The sequence below is a fragment of the Panicum virgatum genome, chromosome 2N (genome assembly GCF_016808335.1).
Source record: "Panicum virgatum strain AP13 chromosome 2N, P.virgatum_v5, whole genome shotgun sequence".
In the NCBI taxonomy this organism is placed as follows: Eukaryota; Viridiplantae; Streptophyta; class Magnoliopsida; order Poales; family Poaceae; genus Panicum; species Panicum virgatum.
Window position 1 is genome coordinate 64283653 of NC_053146.1, and position 20692 is coordinate 64304344.

Genomic DNA, 20692 nt, shown 5'->3' on the forward strand with positions numbered 1-20692 from the left:
TCGGGCAGGCTGGACCGGGACGGCGGCTTGCGTCCGGCGCAGGCAGGGGGGTCCCGGGGTTCGTGGTACGGTTCACGGGCGGATTCACCGGGATCCGCGGCGCCAGAGCGTCCGCGCGGTAAGATCTGGCGGTAACCTTTCCAGATCTGTGTGCGTTCAACAGCTTACCTTTCGAGTAAAAAAATGGACGCGTGAATGCAATCAGTGTCAACTATGGTAGCCAGTCGGTTTCCACGGCCAACGGCGACGGAGCAAAATGCGGTACAACAGCTCTCACCGTAAACTGATACCAGCGTTCGGTTGGTTGCGCGTAGCAGTAGGTGAGGCAAAAAGGCTCCGCTCGAGAGCGCTACTAGGGTAGTGCGGTGTGGCGGCGGCGGCGGAAGCGTCGTGGTGACCACCCTCGGCGCTGGCCCGTGGCTCACGCCATCCTACTCGTATGATTGGTACGGCTACGGCGCGCGGAGACTTGGAATCTACGTCTGTTGCCGTGTCACCAGCTATGTCACTTTTGTGTCTTCATGCCGTTCCAATTCCCAAATTTCTCAATCCGCCCGCCGTCGTGTACATGCAGCCATGCAGATGTGACCTAAGCGACCACGTTGAACTGCTGAAGCACCGCACACTTCTCATCTCAATGGCTTGATATTTGCACGAGCAACCGTAGCTAGCGTACACCGACAAATGGCAATGTAGTAGCTGGCCCGTCGCAATTCACACGCGCTGTAGATATCAAGAGGATTGGCTGGCAGGTGTCGCTGCGGGCAAAAACACAGCAGGCGGCCAGCTGCGTCCCGGAAAGCATTTGGCCGCAACCACACCTCTCGCCATCACGACGCCATTGACACCGCTTGTCCCTTGCAAAAACCGCAGATTCATTGAGGGCAAGCGAGCATCTCGACATTATATAAGCAGCAGTGTTTCGTCCGAGCAGGGAAGGCCAATCGACAGACGCGTACGCGTCCCAGCGAACAGATCGGGCCAGCAGGGCGCCGGTTCACTCCAGGACAGGGACCATGGGTGAGAGGAGACAGATCTATGATGAAATTAAACAAGGGCGGAATCATACAATGACAACGATATATAATAAAGATATAAATAAATCATCTCAATGGGGTAGCACCGGAGCAGCAGCAGCTGCTGCAGTACAGAAAAAAGAAGAAGAAGAAGAAGGAATCCGAGGTACGTGAGTGGAACGACACACAGCAGAGGCGTGTGGTCCCGCCCAGCCTGTTAGAGAGAAAAAAATGGACAGGAACACGGCGCGGAAACGGGGTGGCACGCGAGCTCCGGCCAGGCGTCGAGTCGAGCCGTCCGGCACGGCGGCGGCATAATTCTGTCGTTGTGGGCGTGTGGCGTGGCGCGTCGTCCCGGCGGCCGGAGGCGGACCCGGCCGTGCCGCTCGCGCGCGCGCGCGTTCGGCGTCCGTGTCTCTAGGCGAGGAGGGCGGCGAGGCCCAGCACGGCCGCCATGATGCCGCCTGCCACGGTCCTTCCAGCAGCCTACACATCCACCACGAACGGACGAGGGCATTGATCGGTCAGCCACGTAGCAGTGTGAAAAAAAATTACAGACCGTAATGCTCTCGCACTCTCGCAGTGGCTACTGTACATGAGTCTCGTGATCTGTCATGGTAACAGTCTGTACACTACTGTACAAACTACAGACTGACAGACTGTAAATGTGTATCTGACTTCTAATTAGTTACACGACTTTTGATTAGTAGTAAATATGACAGTCTACTGACGATTACTAGTCTGAGCAGAGGCTTCGATAATGCCCGGTTGTTTAGCAGTAATAGTACAGTACCACAAAAGCACTGTGCAAATTGCATTTTAATACTACAACGTACTAGTACTATCTATACTACAGTATGTGACGCAATACTTAAATGGCGGACGACTAATCTTGTGTGTCTCGGCATTCAAATGCCCCGCCATTAACAATGCCCGTGACACGGCTGGAAGCACATGCGTGCTGGCCGACATGTCGGTGCCATCTGGATCTAGTCGGTTAGGTGCTGCTGCTCTTACTAAACAATCAATTGTCAAATCAGTGGCCTTTATCGCAATAAGAATCCATAAATTACTTCACTGTCAGATGTGATCGCCACCACTACTCGCTTTGTTTCTACTCTGAAATCTGACTGCAGCAGCCAGCAGGCCAGTGATTAACTGATAATGGCAAGCAAACAATGGTAGTAAAGGCTAACGGTAAGATGAAGCGAGAGGATTTGTCAGGTCGGTTTTATTACGAGAGGGCGGAATGGATTGCTGTTGAGGTTCAGAGAGCAACTTACCGCGGTATCGGCGGCGACGCCGTCGCCGGCCGGGCCGGGTGCGTCGGCCTCGCTGGCCGCGGGTGCCTTAGCCTTGGAGTGCTTGGAGCTGGTGGGGGCCTCGGCGACGGGGGCTGGGGCTGGGGCCTTGCTCTTCTTCTTCTTGCTCTTGGAGGAGGATGACTTCTTCTTCTTCTTCTTGGACGGGGCGGGGGCGGGGACCTCGGCGGGCTTAGTGGGCGCGGCGGCGGGGGTGTCCGCGGCGGGGGCGGGGGGCGTGGCAGCAGGGGGCAGCTCGGCCACCGGTGGGGTGGCAGGCGGGGTGGCCTTGGCCTTGGGAGCCGGGGCGGGGGTGGCCGCCTTGGGGGAGGACTTGGGCGGCGCCACGGCGGGGGCAGGCGTGGTGGTAGTGGGCGGGGCCGCGGCGGGCGCGGGGGTGGCCGGGGTGGTGGGCGGCGCGGCGGCCGGGGCCGGGGTGGCAGGGGAGGTGGTGGGCGGAGCTGCGGCGGGCGCGGGCGTCTTCTTGGACGGGGCCGGCGGGGTGGTGGCGGCGGCCGGCGCGGTGGCCGGGGCGGGGGTGGCGGACTTCTGCGCCACGGCGGAGTGCGCGGCCAGGAGGCAGAGCAGCGCGAGGCAGAGAGCGCCGGCGCGCGCCATTGCGGGAGGCGTTGGTGTGCGGCGGTTTGCTCGGCTCCTGCGCGCTGCGGTTGCTGCTGCCTTCTGGTCGCGGCGGTGGGAGTGGCAGGGAGCTGGCGCAGAGATGGATAAATAGCAGCAGGCACAGGCAGCGGCAGGGAAGGAAAGCGAAGCCGAACGGCAATGCACAACTGGCGGTGGGCCAGCGGGGCCATGTGGAGGGTGGGTCGCCCGCGCCGGTTGGTGGTGGCACGCCTTCACGTGGTCGATGGGCCGATGAGTTGTGTTCGTGCTGTGCAGGGACGGCGCGACCGGCACCAGTCGGGACGCGCGGCCCAGAGAGAGAAGCGGAGGGGGCTGAGCCCATTGGCCGTTGGGTCGTGTGAATGTGAGAGATTTTTTACGGTTTTACCACTGGTGTGGACTTGGATACTGGGCTGGGTCATGATAGAACGACAGCTTCATCTTTTTATTAGATGGGCTGGCCCAGGACTGTGACCCTCGAACTTCTGGGGTATCATACCTGACGCTGAGTTTCTGACTGAGCTTCCTGGTCCGCATGACCGGCACCGACACAAATCGTCGGCAGTTGGCGAGTCCGCTTAAAGTTATATGATAATCAAATGGATCTGCTAGTGACAGAACATACGATTGGTGACGCTGCTTTTCTTAATCATCGATCCCCAGCGATTGTCCTGGCTGTCTGAACTCTGAAAGCCGAATGCTCCTCCGTTCGCACATGCCTGGACTATTCTTCAGCTATTCTGCTGTTCTGAACAGCCTGCTCCCAAAACAAAGCTCAGTTTTTTTTTAGGAAAAACAAAGCTCAGGTGAAGACCACTTAAAAACTGGTCCTGGACTCATGTATTTGGGCCGCTCAGATTGAGTGCACATTGATCCCACTAATACCTAACCCATTGGGCCTATGCATATCGACTACACTAGAGACCTGTTGGCTACTCGATCAAACCAGAGCGTGAAAAAAGTTCGACACGTTGAAGTGAAACACTGACAAAGGCCGCGACACAATCTTCGGCTGTGTTTAGATTCTGCAAAATTGGCACTGTATCGAATTGTAGCATTTTTTATTTTTTTGGTAAATATTATCCTACCATGGTGTAACTATATTTAAAATATTCGTCTTGAAATGTACATCTAAATTGTGAAATTAGTTATTTTGTTTACCTACATTTCATACTCCATGCGTCTTTTGGTACATTTAATGATTCGATGTGATAGGAATATTGGAAATTTTGGAGGAAGTTGGGGAAACTGAACACAGTCTTTGCTGAAGAGTCCTGCTATAATACGTCGAAATGGTGAAAACTGAAAAGGAGGTCGATGGGACAACAAACGTGACAGAAAACTTGAGCACTCGCGTCTGCACAACAGACGGGAGACGGCTGCACCTGCCCAGCCGCACAGGACCCGCTAAAGCAAAGGGTACTACCCCTACAGTCGCAGTGCCGTCATTTCTTCAGCTCTACTGAATTTGAGGCTTTGCCAGAGCCTGGAGAACACTCTGTTAAGTTCCCGAAAAGTCCATTTCGATTTTATTTGGCAATTATTGTCGAATTATGGAGTAATTAGTCTTAAAAGATTTGTCTCGTCATTTACAACTAAATTATGCAATTAGTTATATTTTTTAACTATATTTAATACTCTATATATATATCGTAAAATTTGATGTGACGTGCATCAACGAAATTTTTTGAGAACTTTTCGTACAACTAAACACGAGCCTGGAGAGCATGGGAAAATGTAGCCGCGCTTCCACGTCCTTTGACATCAAAAGCTGACCGGCCCAAGGTTGAAACAGACAGGCAAGGCAAGCTGGTCGATCTCTGAAAAAGTGGACCAAACTTTGTTAACTACTGTAAACATGAACATGACCTGAAATCGTGGCTTCGGAAATGGCTGTACCTGTACTATTGTTTGTTCGTTTGTTTGTTTTGCTAAGCAGACATCCTACCTAAAGAAGCTTTGTTAGAAAGGCTAAAGCTAGGCGCTAAAACTTGTGTGCGGTGTACTAAAGCCACTTTGGATCAGGATGCGCCCTTCCTGAAATCCGGCTTTGTTCTAATCAAACCGGAGGTGTAGCTACAGGAAAGATCACAAAAGATAAAGGGGCTCCTGCTGATCCGGTGAAGCTTCTGCTGCTTTTTCTTTGTCCTCGAAGATGGCCTGCTTCCAACAGAACAGACATAGGCCAACCTGTGAAGCAATGTCTTCAATTCAGATCTGCTAACACAAGGCTAAAGGTGCATGATCGCCATGGCAGATCGGTTAATAGTGCTACACACAACATAACGGAGGCCTTTTACTGGCTTTGGAAGATGATGCCAGAATTGATTTAAATCTGGCACTTAGATTCCAATTTTTGCTAACCTCTAATAATTAGCTGTACTTCTTGGTACATGTCTAAGGATGGTAAAAAAAACTTTTAACACAAGGCAAGAGAATATATACTGAACATATCTTTCTATTATTTTGTTCTGTAGATAAACTAATCGCGTAGCAGAAACAATGGAGCTGCTAATAATGCATCCGTTCAGAACCTCTAGGGCCAAGATCATTTGGACCATGGGCCATGGCACCGCTGTGGCTAGCCTAGTAGAAAGGTGACACAAAAAAAATTAGATTCCTTCCATCTGGGTGCCTCGATACACGCGAAGCAAATCAATGAAAATACTGTATATTTCGTATGAAAAAAAAATCTGCGACCTTGCTCCTTGTCAATATTACTATGTCGGATGGCACCGATTGGGTCCAAACGAAACAATGTGCATCAGAGTTTACGCGACATGAGGTGATGGATGGCACGGCACCGGCAGCAACCTTGAGAAAATGGCCAGGGCTGTGTTCACTTCCCCCAACTTTCTTCAAAATTTCCAAAATTCCCACCACATTGAATCATTAAATATATCAAAAGACACATACATGGAGTATGAAATATAGGTAAACAAAATAATTAATTTCACAGTTTAGATGTACATTTCGAGATAAATCTTTTGAGCCTAGTTACCTCATGGTAATAATATTTACCACAAATAAACAAAAAATGCTACAGTTTGCTACAGTGCCAAATTTACAGGATTTTGCAGGATATAAACACAGCCCAGATTCACGATGTACCATGTATTCTGCAGGATATTTTGCTGCATTTCCTGACGCGGCACTGCACATTTGCACAGGCCATCTTACTATTACTAATTGGCTCCAAAGGAACCTCCACATGAAGCAACATAGGATCCTAGGTTGATACTCTAAAAAAATAGAAAAATCCTATAAATTCGCACAAAAATCAGAAACATCTGGCCATCAATCTAACAACTCTAATTATAATAACCATCGGATCTATTATTTTCTATTAAATTACTCACCTCTGCCATTATGAAAATAGACTAAAGTAACCCCTAAACATGTATCTAAATTACCAATATCTGCCATTTAAAAAAAAATCAAAAATAACCACCTAATTTTTGTGTAAATTACCCACATATGCCATTATAAAAATAATACAAATACTCCCCTAAATTTGCCTACAAATTATCCAATTATATCTTTATTATTACAAGTTAAATTACTCATGAATCTGAATCTAAATTATACAATTATAACAATATATTAAAGTGCACCAATATAAAATTCTAAATTACTATTTCTATTATTATTAATATTATTATTTATATAAAAATGTTACCCATGATATATGTCATCATATATTCATGTATGATAGAAGAGATAAAAATACCAATTCACAAATAAATAGTTCAAATAAATATATATTGAATACATGTGGAGGTGTTGTAACATCCCAGTTTTCATTATGATTAAGGGGGAGTGTTGAAATTTATAATGCAAATTTCTAGAAGGTTCTATAAAAATAAGGATAAACCATGGCGTAATTTTGCTCACCATGACAAGGTTCTAGAATGTTCCACAAGAATCATAAGAAGACAAGAAGGTTGGATATTTTCTTGCCATGGTAAAATTTAGAATTTTCTAGAATTAGATATTTATAGGGAACTTAGATATTTGTAGGGAACTTCTTAGAGTGTGACAAGTGTCACTCATCCAAGAGGGTATGGGTGCCTATATAAGGAGGGTGCCACCCCTTGCCATGCCATACTACTCCACTCCATACCACACACATCCAAGGGCATGGTAGAAGTGAGCATAGGTAGATTGTGCTAGGTGTGTGTTCCTTTGTTGCTTCAATAAGGTAAGCGTCTTTATAAGTGTTAGTCTCCCGGTTAAATTTAAGTACTTAGTGTATAAGTTGTGATCCATCGAAGGTTGGCTCTGCCACCCGGGATCACAAAAGGGTTTGGGCTTCATCGAATGTTGGCTCTGCCACTCGGAAGCCAGCTTCATCTGTTGGTAGGCTCTGCCTCCCGGAAGCAAAAGGCGGCTCTGCCGTCAAAATGACCCGGTACACTAAGTAACTAGAAGCTGACCGACTCTGAAGTGAGTTGGTGTAGATCCTCAACTTAGTAGGGCCATCTCAAATTCCAAAATAAAACTTATGTTGCAATTAAACTAGTAACGTAAAATAATACTAACATCGTATGATGTATTACATAATTACTAGGCAAACTATTTTATAATCTTGCCTTTTGATAGTACATTCGTTCGCTCCTAGTAACCAGCATACGCATGCTTGCACCTCCGACAAAAGTCATATCGTCTTCATAAAAGCCTCTCGAGTCACCGTACCATGCCATAATTCCCAGACAATCATGACAGCACCTACCTCCTTTGCCATAACTTCATCATTCCCTGGAAGCCACAGAGTACCCACACTATTGACCATGAAAAGACCGTCATGGCAGCGCCCACCTCACTAAAAATCGGGGTCGCCACGCACAGTGCCGGCCGAGATTTTTTCCGCCGAACCGCCTCACCCGCTCGCCCTCGCTCACGCACGCGCGACACGCTGGCCCCACGACTGGACCGCGCACTGCCGCCGGCACCACACCGTGCCGCCCACCCCCACGTCCCCACCTCGCCCACGTCGCTGCAGCGCCCTCGCCGGCTTTGCCGCCTCGACGCCCGCGCCTTCAGCGCTGCCACTATTCGCGTTGACGACGAGCTGCCACAGCCCACGCCGTCGTCGTCCTTGCGTAACACCGCTGCTGCTCTCCTCGCCTATAAAAGGAGCAAGGCCGTGACGAGCCCCGTCACCAGCCCAAGCACACCGAGCCACTTCGCTCCGCTAGCTGAACCACTCCTCCCGAGCCCAGCTCACTCACGAAACGAAGCTCCAACAATTGATCCTCTTCCTCGAGCTGTTCCGCGCCAAGGTGAGATGGCAGGCAGCTCCCCCGACCATTAACTCCACTAATAAAGGCCCAAAACACCCCCAGGCCGTGAGCACTTAATCCAAATCATTCTACCAATCAATACTATAAACTCAAAATCTCCTTCATATCAACTCCTTTTCACGTAACTCTTTTTCCTCCTATTTTCATCTCCATTTGAGCTTATTGCTTGCTTGTGTTTGTTGCCGGTTGTGCCGTTCTCGCCCGTAGATCACGGAGTGACCAAGGAGGAGCCCGCCAAGGAACCAGAAGACCCGTACCACGAGCAGGAAGCCGCCGACGACGACGCGTACGCAAGCGAAGGCAAGTTTCATCGACCCCTACGTGAGCGGTTGCATCCATGTGAGGACGGATAGCTATAGCCTGGGTCTAGGATCGATTACATATACCAGTACTTGAGTGATTGAGTGTGCTCATGCATGCATCTGAGTAGTCATGCATATCCAGAACTGAGAATAGGATACGAAGGGATCTGGCTAAGACCAGGGCAGCTGGGTATGCTGGAGCCGGCGCTACCGTGGTGGTAGACTGGCAGGTGAGTGCTACCGTGGTGGTAGGCTCGAGTTGACATGTTGAGGGATGGTTGCTATCCCTGGTGAACCATAAGGACCGAGTTGTTTTGACATCTCACCTAGCTTACTTTAGTACGACCACAGGTTCCGGTATGGGCCGGACTTAGCCTAATCCCACTGGTTAGCCTGACGGTCGCAGGGATGGTTTACGGGTATAGACCATTGGGGTCAGGGCCCGAGGGTTTGTGCGGCCGGGCTGGGGCGTGACCATGGCTGGGTGTCGGCTATGTCGGTTGTCCGTTCGGACAGCCGAGCGTGTGGGTACAGTGTACGACCTCTGCAGAGTGTATAATCCATTCGAATGGTCCGTGTCCACGGTATGGACAGGCTACGGTGTGGTCATGACAACTAGTGAGCTACCTATTGTGGGTTGTGTCGGGAAAGAGTTGCATACCATTAGTTGCATTGTTAGTAGAATGTGCTTATTATGTGTCGTGCATGTCAGTCCCCTCCCGTAGGGTGAGGTGGAGCTTGCTGAGTACTTTTGTACTCACCCCTGTTGATTTTTCTCCAGAGGATCCTGACTTTGTGCCAGAAGACTACGAGTAGATCGTGTCCACACCCAAGCTGATCGAGTGGAGCCGTGATGGATGAAGAGCTAGTCCTGCATGTCGCTATGCTAGTTGTTATCCTATGGTTGTTCTGTGTAGCTTTGTGTTGTCACTTTACTCCTCATGTACGTGTTAAATAAAGCTCTGTATGACTCTGGACTCCACTTGATGTAATATGTATTATGCCGGAGACTTTATTCGGTAATTAATACATGGTTTAGCCTTGATCTTCGGGTCGGGGCGCTTCAGGTGGTATCAGAGCCATGCTTGGCTGTAAGACGCGAACCGGTAGTAAACGATGACCGTAGGAGCCCTAGGATGGTAAATCCTTGAAAGTATATTACTCCTTAAATTTTATCCTTGTTATGCTAACCCTACCCTTGAAAATCAGATGGCATATGACTGGACCACCACCTACTGTATCAACGAAGATGGATTCCCCAGGGTGCTTTATGCTGCCACGGTGCGACTTGGTATTCCGGAACGACCGGAGTACGTGGGTCGCGAGTTCGTGGAGCATGGCACCGAAAGTTGTGAGGTCACTATCCATATTGGTGCCAGTGATAAGTACTTGGAGATGCAACCCTGGAGCGTCACCGCCACTGGAGCCCGTATGCCTGACACCATTCAACTTGCAACTCGTAAGGCGCTGCGGTACCTGTGCCAGATGTTTGAATGGCACTTGGGTTCCACTCCCATGAAGTACTTTCCACCGCTGGACCGTAGCCGTCCTGCCTGGGCGGCGAGGATCCGCAACCTGGAGAGCCCCGCAGGGACAGAGAAGAACCCCACAGTTGTCGCTATGTCTGGCTATTTGCTTAGCCTCGATGATTTGTGCGACCAACTGCATCAGCGTGTGAGAGATTTAAACCAGCGTGCTGAGGAAGCGGAGTCCCAGTTGGCGTAAGGCTAAACTGGCCGTAGCCCAGGCAGAAGCCCGAGCAGCCGAAGCTGAAAGCCGCCTTGCCATGGCTGAAGAGAACCTTAGGGAGCAGGCAGATCGTCACAGTCAGCTCCTTAGGGGTGTCTACCTAGTGGACCGTGCCAAGCGCAAGGAACGCCATCCCAGGACTGCCGCGGAGCTGCCAATCCTAGAGGGAATTCCGCTATGTTCCTCGTCCCAACCACGCAGGAGGATTTGTGAATCAGTGCCGCCCACGCCTCCCGCATCTCCCCGAGATCCCGGAAACAGTGACCCCGAAGACCGTGTTGTAGGGCTCAGTAGTCGAGTCGTCCCGGCCGACCCTTAAAAGTCGAGCCGCATTATTGTAATCCGTCGTGTCATGTATCCCTGCTTGTTTGAATGAATGCTTGTGTGGTGCTTGAATGATTTGTTTGTGTGCATTGTACGGTACAAAATATTTTATATATACAAATATACCCCAGCATTATACTAGGGGAGTCACCTAATCTTGCCCTCCTTGACCGTAGATGTCTCGTCGCTCGAGCCGAGTCCAGGCACTCCATGCTCAGGAAGACGGTGACGAGGTCAACCCGAGAAACCAAGCCCCTCTGAATGTAGCCCCGGAAGCACCAGAAAATGGACAACTACCGCCGCTACCTCCCCGTGCCCCAGCACCCATTGACATGGCAGCCCTACTGCAGCAGCAGAACCAACTCCTTCAAGTTCTTGTGACCACTCTCACAGCTCAAGCTCAAGGCAATCTTGGCAACAATAGACCTGCAATGCAACATAATGGCAATGGCAGCAGAATTGCAGATTTCAACCGCTTGCAGCCACCTAAATTTGGAGGATCTGATAACCCGATCGAGGCAGATGATTGGCTGCGAGAAATTGAAATGAAGCTTGAAGTGGTCCACGCAGATGATAGAGACAAGGTTTTGCTTGCAGCACAACAGTTAAAGGGACCAGCCCTTGCTTGGTGGCAGAGTTACCAGTATATAAATGAAAACGCTAATGAGATGGTATGGGCTGACTTTGTCAAGATCTTCAGGGAACATCACATTCCCAGCAGTGTTATGAAGCTCAAGAGGGATGAGTTCAGAAAGCATCGTCAAGGTGGTATGACTGTGACAGAGTATCTTCATAAGTTCACAGAGTTGTCTCGTTATGCACCAGAGGATATCAATGATGACGGGAAGAAGCAAGAAGCCTTTCTTGGTGGGCTTAACCCTGAAATCAGGACCTTGGTTGAAGTCACCACCCACAGTGACTTTAATGCTATGGTCAACAGGGCCATCACCATTGAGAGAAACAGGAAGGCAGAGCTCAGTGAGCGCAAACGTCGGTTTGAAGGCAAGAAGCCCCAGCAGTTGGAGAAGTTCCAAAGGACCCAGTATCCTGGCTCACTCGGGCCCAAGGAGCCAGGGTGCCTTTTCATTCAAAGCGTAGCCCGGTTCTTTCCAGAAGCCCACTCAGTCAGCTCCTGCTATGAAGACCCAGAGTACCTTCCGCACCCAACAAACTGGCGGAAGTCAAGTAACCAATGTGAAGACCTGTTTCCACTGCCGCGAAGTCGGACACTACAAGGCAAACTGTCCGTATCTCAATCAGCCCGCCCCTTCTATTTTCTCCAACTCTGTTCAAGGACCAAAGCAGCCGACTGGAGCCAACCATGCAACACCAGCTAAGAGCCAGCAACAGTCCTTCGGCAAGGCAAAAGTGAATCATGTGAATGCTGAAGAAGCAGAGGATGCACCAGGAGTGATTCTCGGTGAGTTTCTGGTCCAATCAGCTCTAGCCTCAGTGCTTTTTGATTCTGGAGCATCGCATTCCTTTATATCCTCCCATTTTGTGGAAAAGCATGATATACCTACTATAGCCCTTATGAGGCCACTAATAACCCGTTCCCCTGGAGGTCATATACCTTGCCACTTAGGTGTCTTAGATATCCCTATAAACCTAAGTGGGGTAGTATTCCTTGCTGACCTAGTAGTCCTTACTTCCAAAGGGATAGATGTCATACTCGGTATGGACTGGCTCACCAAGCACCGCGGAAACATAGCCTGTGCTGAGAGAGCAGTGACAGTCACCAACCGCCAAGGGTTAACAGTCACATGCCAAATCCAGCCTAACCTGTCAGACTCCATGGTGAACCACATCCAAGCAGAATCCCCAGAGGAGGTGCCAGTAGTTCGGGAGTTCGCAGATGTGTTCCCAGATGAATTACCCGGTATGCCTCCAGAAAGAGATGTAGAGTTCACTATTGACTTAGTCCCTGGAACCAAGCCTATAGCAAAGAATGCCTATCGGTTAGCAGCCCCAGAGCTTGCCGAGTTGAAGAAGCAGCTTGAAGAGCTTCAACAAAAGGGATTTATTAGACCCGCTGCTTCTCCTTGGGGAGCCCCAGTGCTCTTTGTGAAGAAGAAAGATGGAAGCATGAGACTTTGTGTGGACTACCGTGATCTGAATGCAGTCACCATCAAGAACAAGTACCCTCTGCCTCGGATTGATGACCTGTTTGATCAGCTGAAGGGAGCTAAGTTCTTTTCCAAGATAGATCTAAGGTCAGGTTATCATCAACTCAGAGTGCGACAAGAGGACATCTCCAAGACAGCCTTCAGGACCCGTTATGGCCAGTATGAGTTCACTGTAATGCCTTTTGGTCTGACTAATGCCCCTGCCTTTTTCATGACCCTCATGAATAAGGTGTTTATGGAGGAGTTAGATCGGTTTGTCGTGGTATTCATAGATGACATACTGGTCTACTCTAAGAGTGCTAAGGAGCATGGACAACATCTCAGAATTGTGCTGGGAAAGCTCAGAAAACACCAGTTGTATGCCAAGTTTAGCAAGTGTGAATTCTGGCTGCAGAGAGTCAGCTTTCTGGGTCATGTCTTAACAGCTGAAGGTGTTGAAGTGGACCCAGAAAAGGTCAAAGCAGTATCAGAATGGAAGCAACCAACCTCAGCCTCGGAGATCAGGAGTTTCTTGGGATTAGCCGGCTATTACCGGAGATTCATCGAAGGTTTCTCTAAGATAGCCCGGCCTATGACCGAGTTGCTCCGGAAGGACACGAAGTTTGTCTGGTCTGAAGCTTGTGAGAGAAGTTTTCAAGAGTTGAAGAGGCGACTAACTTCTGCCCTAGTGCTAGTTTTGCCAGATAATCAGAAGAGCTTTGTCGTTTATTGCGACGCTTCCCGACAAGGATTGGGTTGTGTGCTTATGCAAGAAGGAAGTGTTGTAGCTTATGCCTCAAGACAGTTGAGAGCACATGAGCAGAACTACCCCACCCATGACTTGGAATTAGCCGCAGTGGTGCATTCCCTCAAGATTTGGAGACATTATCTGATTGGGAATAAGTGTGAAATCTACACGGATCACAAGAGCCTGAAGTACATTTTCACCCAGTCAGACCTCAACCTTAGACAGAGAAGATGGTTGGAGTTGATCAAAGACTATGATTTAGAAATTCATTACCACCCTGGAAAGGCTAATGTGGTGGCTGATGCGCTCAGTCGTAAAGCATATTGCCATCACTTAGTCACACAAGCCCCAGAGCTGAGTGAAGAAATGAGGAAGTTGAACCTAAGGGTTGTACGCCACTCTTGCAACTATAACCTTAGTGTCCATCCCATTCTGGATGATCAGATAAAGGAAGCTCAAATGGAGGATAAAAGATTGGTATGGATTAAAGGTCGCAACAGTGAAGGCAAAGCCCCAGATTTCAGAGTAGATAAAGATGGAGTCTTGTGGTTCAAGAAGAGATTATGTGTGCCTAAGCAAGGTCATTTCCGCAGGACCATCTTGGATGAAGCCCATAATTCAGCCTATTCCATTCACCCCGGCACTACGAAAATGTACCTGGACCTTAAGGAGAAGTATTGGTGGAATGGTATGAAGGGGGATATCGCTCGATTCGTCGCTCATTGTGATGTGTGCAAAAGAGTCAAGGCAGAGCATCAGAAGCCTAGTGGATTACTCCAGCCGTTGCCGATCCCAGTATGGAAGTGGGATGAAGTTAGTATGGATTTTATCACCGGTCTACCAAGAACCCAGAACGGTCATGACTCAGTTTGGGTGATTGTTGACCGACTCACTAAAGTGGCACACTTCATCCCAGTGCGTACCATTTATGGAGGTGATAGATTAGCCAAATTATATATTGAGCGTATTGTGAAGCTGCATGGAGTACCTAAGAGGATTGTGTCAGATAGAGGCACCCAGTTCACTTCGAGATTCTGGAGCAGGTTACACGAAGCACTTGGTACAAAGTTGGACTTCAGTTCAGCCTATCATCCTCAGACTGATGGCCAGACCGAAAGAGTTAATCAGATCCTTGAAGACATGCTAAGAGCCAGTGTTCTTACTTATGGCAAAAATTGGGAAGACAGTTTGTCATATGCAGAGTTCTCTTACAACAATAGCTACTAGTCAAGCTTAAAGATGTCGCCGTTTGAAGCCCTCTACGGGAGGAAGTGTCGCACACCTCTCATCTGGACCGAAGTCGGTGACCGCATTATTGAGGGCCCAGATTTTATTAAAGAAGCAGAAGACAAGATAGCAGAAATCAGAGAGAATCTAAAGGCAGCTCAATCCCGCCAGAAAAGTTATGCCGATAAAAGAAGACGTACTCTCAGCTTCGAAGTTGGAGACTATGTGTACCTTAAAGTTTTCCCCAATTCCCGGCACACGCAGATTCCAGGTACGAGGAAAGTTGGCTCCACGTTACATTGGACCTTTCCCAATTATCAAGAAAGTGGGAGCGGTAGCCTATAAGCTTCAGTTGCCAGCAGAGATGTCAGATGTACACGATGTATTCCATGTGTCCCAACTCAGAAAGTGCCTGCGAGTACCAGAAGAACAAGTGGCCCCAGAGACAATCGACCTGCAGGATGATCTCAGATATTACGAGGTACCAGTAAAAATTCTGGACACTGTGACGAGAAGAACCCGCAACTCAGAAGTCAGGATTTGCCGAGTTCAGTGGAGCAGGCATTCGGAAGCAGAAGCAACTTGGGAGAGAGAAGACGCGCTCCGAGCCGAGTTTCCCAGTCTCTTTAGTGGTGAAGCTGAATCTCGGGGACGAGATTCAACCTAAGTGGGGTAGGTTTGTAACATCCCAGTTTTCATCATGATTAAGGGGGAGTGTTGAAATTTATAATGCAAATTTCTAGAAGGTTCTATAAAAATAAGGATAAACCATGGCGTAATTTTGCTCACCATGACAAGGTTCTAGAATGTTCCACAAGAATCATAAGAAGACAAGAAGGTTAGGATATTTTCATTGCCATGGTAAAATTTAGAATTTTCTAGAATTAGATATTTATAGGGAACTTAGATATTTGTAGGGAACTTCTTAGAGTGTGACAAGTGTCACTCATCCAAGAGGGTATGGGTGCCTATATAAGGAGGGTGCCACCCCTTGCCATGCCATACTACTCCACTCCATCCCACACACATCCAAGGGCATGGTAGAAGTGAGCATAGGTAGATTGTGCTAGGTGTGTGTTCCTTTGTTGCTTCAATAAGGTAAGCGTTTTTATAAGTGTTAGTCTCCCGGTTAAATTTAAGTACTTAGTGTATAAGTTGTGATCCATCGAAGGTTGGCTCTGCCACCCGGGATCACAAAAGGGTTTGGGCTTCATCGAAGGTTGGCTCTGCCACCCGGAAGCCAGCTTCATCTGTTGGTAGGCTCTGCCTCCCGGAAGCAAAAGGCGGCTCTGCCGTCAAAATGACCTGGTACACTAAGTAACTAGAAGCTGACCGACTCTGAAGTGAGTTGGTGTAGATCCTCAACTTAGTAGGGTCATCTCAAATTCCAAAATAAAACTTATGTTGCAATTAAACTAGTAACGTAAAATAATACTAACATCGTATGAGGTATTACATAATTACTAGGCAAACTATTTTATAATCTTGCCTTTTGATAGTACATTCGTTCGCTCTAGTAACCAGCATACGCATGCTTGCACCTCCGACAAAAATCATATCGTCTTCATAAAAGCCTCTCGAGTCACCGTATCATGCCACAATTCCCAGACAATCATGACAGCACCTACCTCCTTTGTCATAACTTCATCATTCCCTGGAAGCCACAGAGTACCCACACTATTGACCTTGAAAAGACCGTCATGGCAGCACCCACCTCACTAAAAATCGGGGTCGCCACGCACAGTGCCGGCCGAGATTTTTTTCGCCGAACCGCCTCACCCGCTCGCCCTCGCTCGCGCACGCGCGACACGCCGGCCCCACGACGGGACCGCGCACTGCCGCCGGCACCACACCATGCCGCCCACCCCCACGTCCCCACCTCGCCCACGCCGCTGCAGCGCCCCCGCCGGCTTTGCCGCCTCGACGCCCGCGCCTTCAGCGCTGCCACTATTCGCGTTGACGACGAGCTGCCACAGCCCACGCCGTCGTCGTCCTTGCGTAACACCGCTGCTGCTCTCCTCGCCTATAAAAGGAGCAAGGCCGTGACGAGCCCCGTCACCAGCCCAAGCACACCGAACCACTTCGCTCTGCTAGCTGAACCACTCCTCCCGAGCCCAACTCACTCACGAAACGAAGCTCCAACAATTGATCCTCTTCCTCGAGCTGTTCCGCGCCAAGGTGAGATGGCAGGCAGCTCCCCCGACCATTAACTCCACTAATAAAGGCCCAAAACACCCCCATGCCGTGAGCACTTAATCCAAATCATTCTACCAATCAATACTATAAACTCAAAATCTCCTTCATATCAACTCCTTTTCACGTAACTCTTTTTCCTCCTATTTTCATCTCCATTTGAGCTTATTGCTTGCTTGTGTTTGTTGCCGGTTGTGCCGTTCTCGCCCGTAGATCACGGAGTGACCAAGGAGGAGCCCGCCAAGGAGCCAGAAGACCCGTACCACGAGCAGGAAGCCGCCGACGACGACGCGTACGCAAGCGAAGGCAAGTTTCATCGACCCCTACATGAGCGGTTGCATCCATGTGAGGACGGATAGCTGTAGTCTGGGTCTAGGATCGATTACATATACCAGTACTTGAGTGATTGAGTGTGCTCATGCATGCATCTGAGTAGTCATGCATATCCAGAACTGAGAATAGGATACGAAGGGATCTGGCTAAGACCAGGGCAGCTGGGTATGCTGGAGCCGGCGCTACCGTAGTGGTAGACTGGCAGGTGAGTGCTACCGTGGTGGTAGGCTCGAGTTGACATGTTGAGGGATGGTTGCTGCCCTGGTGAACCATAAGGACCGAGTTGTTTTGACATCTCACATAGCTTACTTTAGTACGACCACAGGTTCCGGTATGGGCCGGACTTAGCCTAATCCCACTGGTTAGCCTGACGGTCGCAGGGATGGTTTACGGGTATAGACCATTGGGGTCAGGGCCCGAGGGTTTGTGCGGCCGGGCTGGGGCGTGACCACGGCTGGGTGTCGGCTATGTCGGTTGTCCGTTCGGACAGCCGAGCGTGTGGGTACAGTGTACGACCTCTGCAGAGTGTATAATCCATTCGAATGGTCCGTGTCCACGGTATGGACAGGCTACGGTGTGGTCATGACAACTAGTGAGCTACCTATTGTGGGTTGTGTCGGGAAAGAGTTGCATACCATTAGTTGCATTGTTAGTAGAATGTGCTTATTATGTGTCGTGCATGTCAGTCCCCTCCCGTAGGGTGAGGTGGAGCTTGCTGAGTACTTTTGTACTCACCCCTGTTGATTTTTCTCCAGAGGATCCTGACTTTGTGCCAGAAGACTACGAGTAGATCGTGTCCACACCCAAGCTGATCGAGTGGAGCCGTGATGGATGAAGAGCTAGTCCTGCATGTCGCTATGCTAGTTGTTATCCTATGGTTGTTCTGTGTAGCTTTGTGTTGTCACTTTACTCCTCATGTACGTGTTAAATAAAGCTCTGTATGACTCTGGACTCCACTTGATGTAACATGTATTATGCCGGAGACTTTATTCGGTAATTAATACATGGTTTAGCCTTGATCTTCGGGTCGGGGCGCTTCAGGTGTGATGCAAAATAAAATCTATTGTAACTACATAATGATAAATATATATTTTAGAGTATGTGTTAGAATATTTAATAGATAAAAAGAATATGAGATAGACAATTATAATTATTGACTTCATTCTTATTTTTATTTTAATTATCCCGTGCGGGAGCCCGGGTTAATAGACTAGTGGATAAACAAAACAAATGGTGTGTTTAGTTGGTGAAAAAGTTTGGGTTTTGGTACTGTAGCATATTTCGTTGTTACTTGATAAATAATGTCTAATTATGGACTAATTAGATTTAAAAGATTCAGCTCGTGATAATCAGTTAGACTGTGTAATTAATTATTTTTTTTCAACTACACGTGATACTTCATGCATGTGTCTAAAAATTCGATGTGACGGATACTATAGAAACTTTTTTGGAACTAAACGCCCCCAAAGGCAGCTGCAGATTTGTAGCCTTTTAGGAACTAGACAACATGTCGGAGCTCAGATTAGGCACGCTGATCAAAATGGGCAAGGGTGCAAGACGACCGTATGATTGCAGCAAGCAGGATTAGCATGCGTTGGACCGTCATTATACAGGCAGTTGCCTGTCCTTTTCACTGTGTGAGTCCCGCCTAAATTAATCCGGTTTAAGTGCGCTAACCATTACCGAAACGGCAACTAGGATTAATACAAACTTAAAACGGAGTAATCCGGCAGTGCTGTAGGGTAAAATCCCGATTAAACCACTTGAAACAGGATCGACAAAGCAGTTCAGAGAACGTAATATTCCGCAAAATTTACAATACAGAGTATGAAACTAAATTATTATTACAAATTGAATTTAAATTTATAAAAGTGCACCAGAGTTCAAATGTGGCGGAAAATGAACGATAGTCTAGTAACGAGCAAGACGTCATGATGAAGCCCGTATATGACATCAACCACATCCTCAGATGTACCACCTGAAAAACAAAGCCACAAGTAAGGCTGAGTATACTAATACTCAGCAAGGCTTACCCGACTAAGGGTATACATAGTCTGTTATCTAGACATGCAAGGCTTTTGGTTTGAGGGGTTTGTTTTGCCGAAAAACAATAAGAGTATATCCTTAATTTCAGTTTTTAGCTTTCAGGTTCTAGTTCATTTAACCATTCTAAATGAGTATCTATCCAATAGCATACATGATAAAAATAATTATCTTTCATCATCCAACCAGCCATATTTATCATCATCATCATCTTCCACTTCTTACTATATATGATAAAAGAGTTAAGCAGTCTCATTGTCCGTGAGCGGCGGAACGATTCGAATCGATTTTGTTAACCTGGCCAGGCAGATCTAAACACAAGTCACGTGGTTACTCTCAGAGTCACACATGCAACTTTTCCCTTCAATTTCCGCTTCATGGAACAAGCCCACCGCCCTCGACTACAGAGCCCGGCTCTGCACCCGTCATCCCAGATGAGACCAAAGTCAAAACAGTGGGGAGGTATGTTCCGGCCTCGGTTCAATCCACTACTTAAGCTTACCGATTACCATATTCTCGGCATGTGTCTAGTACGTTCAAACGCTTAACCACCACTACCACACACTGCGGCCTTAGCATTTTCTTCACTAAACAGACGGGGTCTCATCCAGAAACATAGTACCCTAACCCCGCCCGTAGACCTTATATTCTGCAGTATGTAGTAGAGAACCTATCATCTCGCGAGCGGCAGGAAACCACTCGACTTTTACTGGTCCTAATTAGCACGGCATCTACTCGCACTTAACTTCTAGTAAACAGTACCTGGGTGCCTAGGATCATGCACCTAAGGTTCCAGTCAACTCTTGTAAACGTAAATGCACAGATACATAATAGGAACATAATAAGTTGCATAAATTTAAAATAGATAGGACATGCTCCGGGACTTGCCTGGAATTAACACCAGATTGTAGAGATTTTGATAAGGATTCCAAAAAGTCTTCATTTTCTATTTTAGGACTTTTCTACGATTTTTAGTTGAATTTCCAAGTTTACTGCAAAAATTTAAAAACAAAACTAATATTATGTTTAGGCCCCTGTGTTTTGCAGAAGGACCCCTAAAAAGAATTGGGAACTCGTGTTTTGGACCTTGGCCGGGAAACAGGGGAGGGGCGGAATGGGCCGGCCGGCTCGGCCGAGCTATGCTCGCCGGCGGCGAGGGGAAATAGGGGCAGGGGCACGAGGAGATCGGGGCAAACCTGCTGATGGCTTTGGAGCTAGAGAGGGTGGTCGGACGGGGGCCGGCCATGGAGCTCTGCTCCAGGCGGCGGCGGCGGGCGGCGGCGTCGCCGCTCCGACGGGCAAGGGGTGGCGGGATTGGGCCAAGGAGGACCAGCGAGCCAAGAGGGACCCGTTTCCAGGGGTGGCTCGGGTCGAGAGAGGACGGAGGAGGGGTCTCCACGGCGGGCTAGGGGCGGCGGCAACCTTGG

The 20692-nt window shown here is 48.7% G+C and overlaps 1 protein-coding gene across 1 annotated transcript; it reads right to left on the reverse strand.

Annotated features, from left to right (window-relative positions):
- Positions 1-1021: 1021 nt before the first annotated feature.
- LOC120658609 (classical arabinogalactan protein 9-like) lies at positions 1022-3032 on the reverse strand. The gene is made up of 2 exons (XM_039936880.1): positions 2300-3032; positions 1022-1502 (listed from the first exon to the last, which is right to left on the reverse strand). Exons 1-2 carry the CDS (start codon positions 2933-2935, stop codon positions 1434-1436), a joined length of 705 nt encoding a protein of 234 aa, XP_039792814.1. The 5' UTR covers positions 2936-3032; the 3' UTR covers positions 1022-1433.
- Between the last annotated feature and the right edge of the window lie 17660 nt (positions 3033-20692).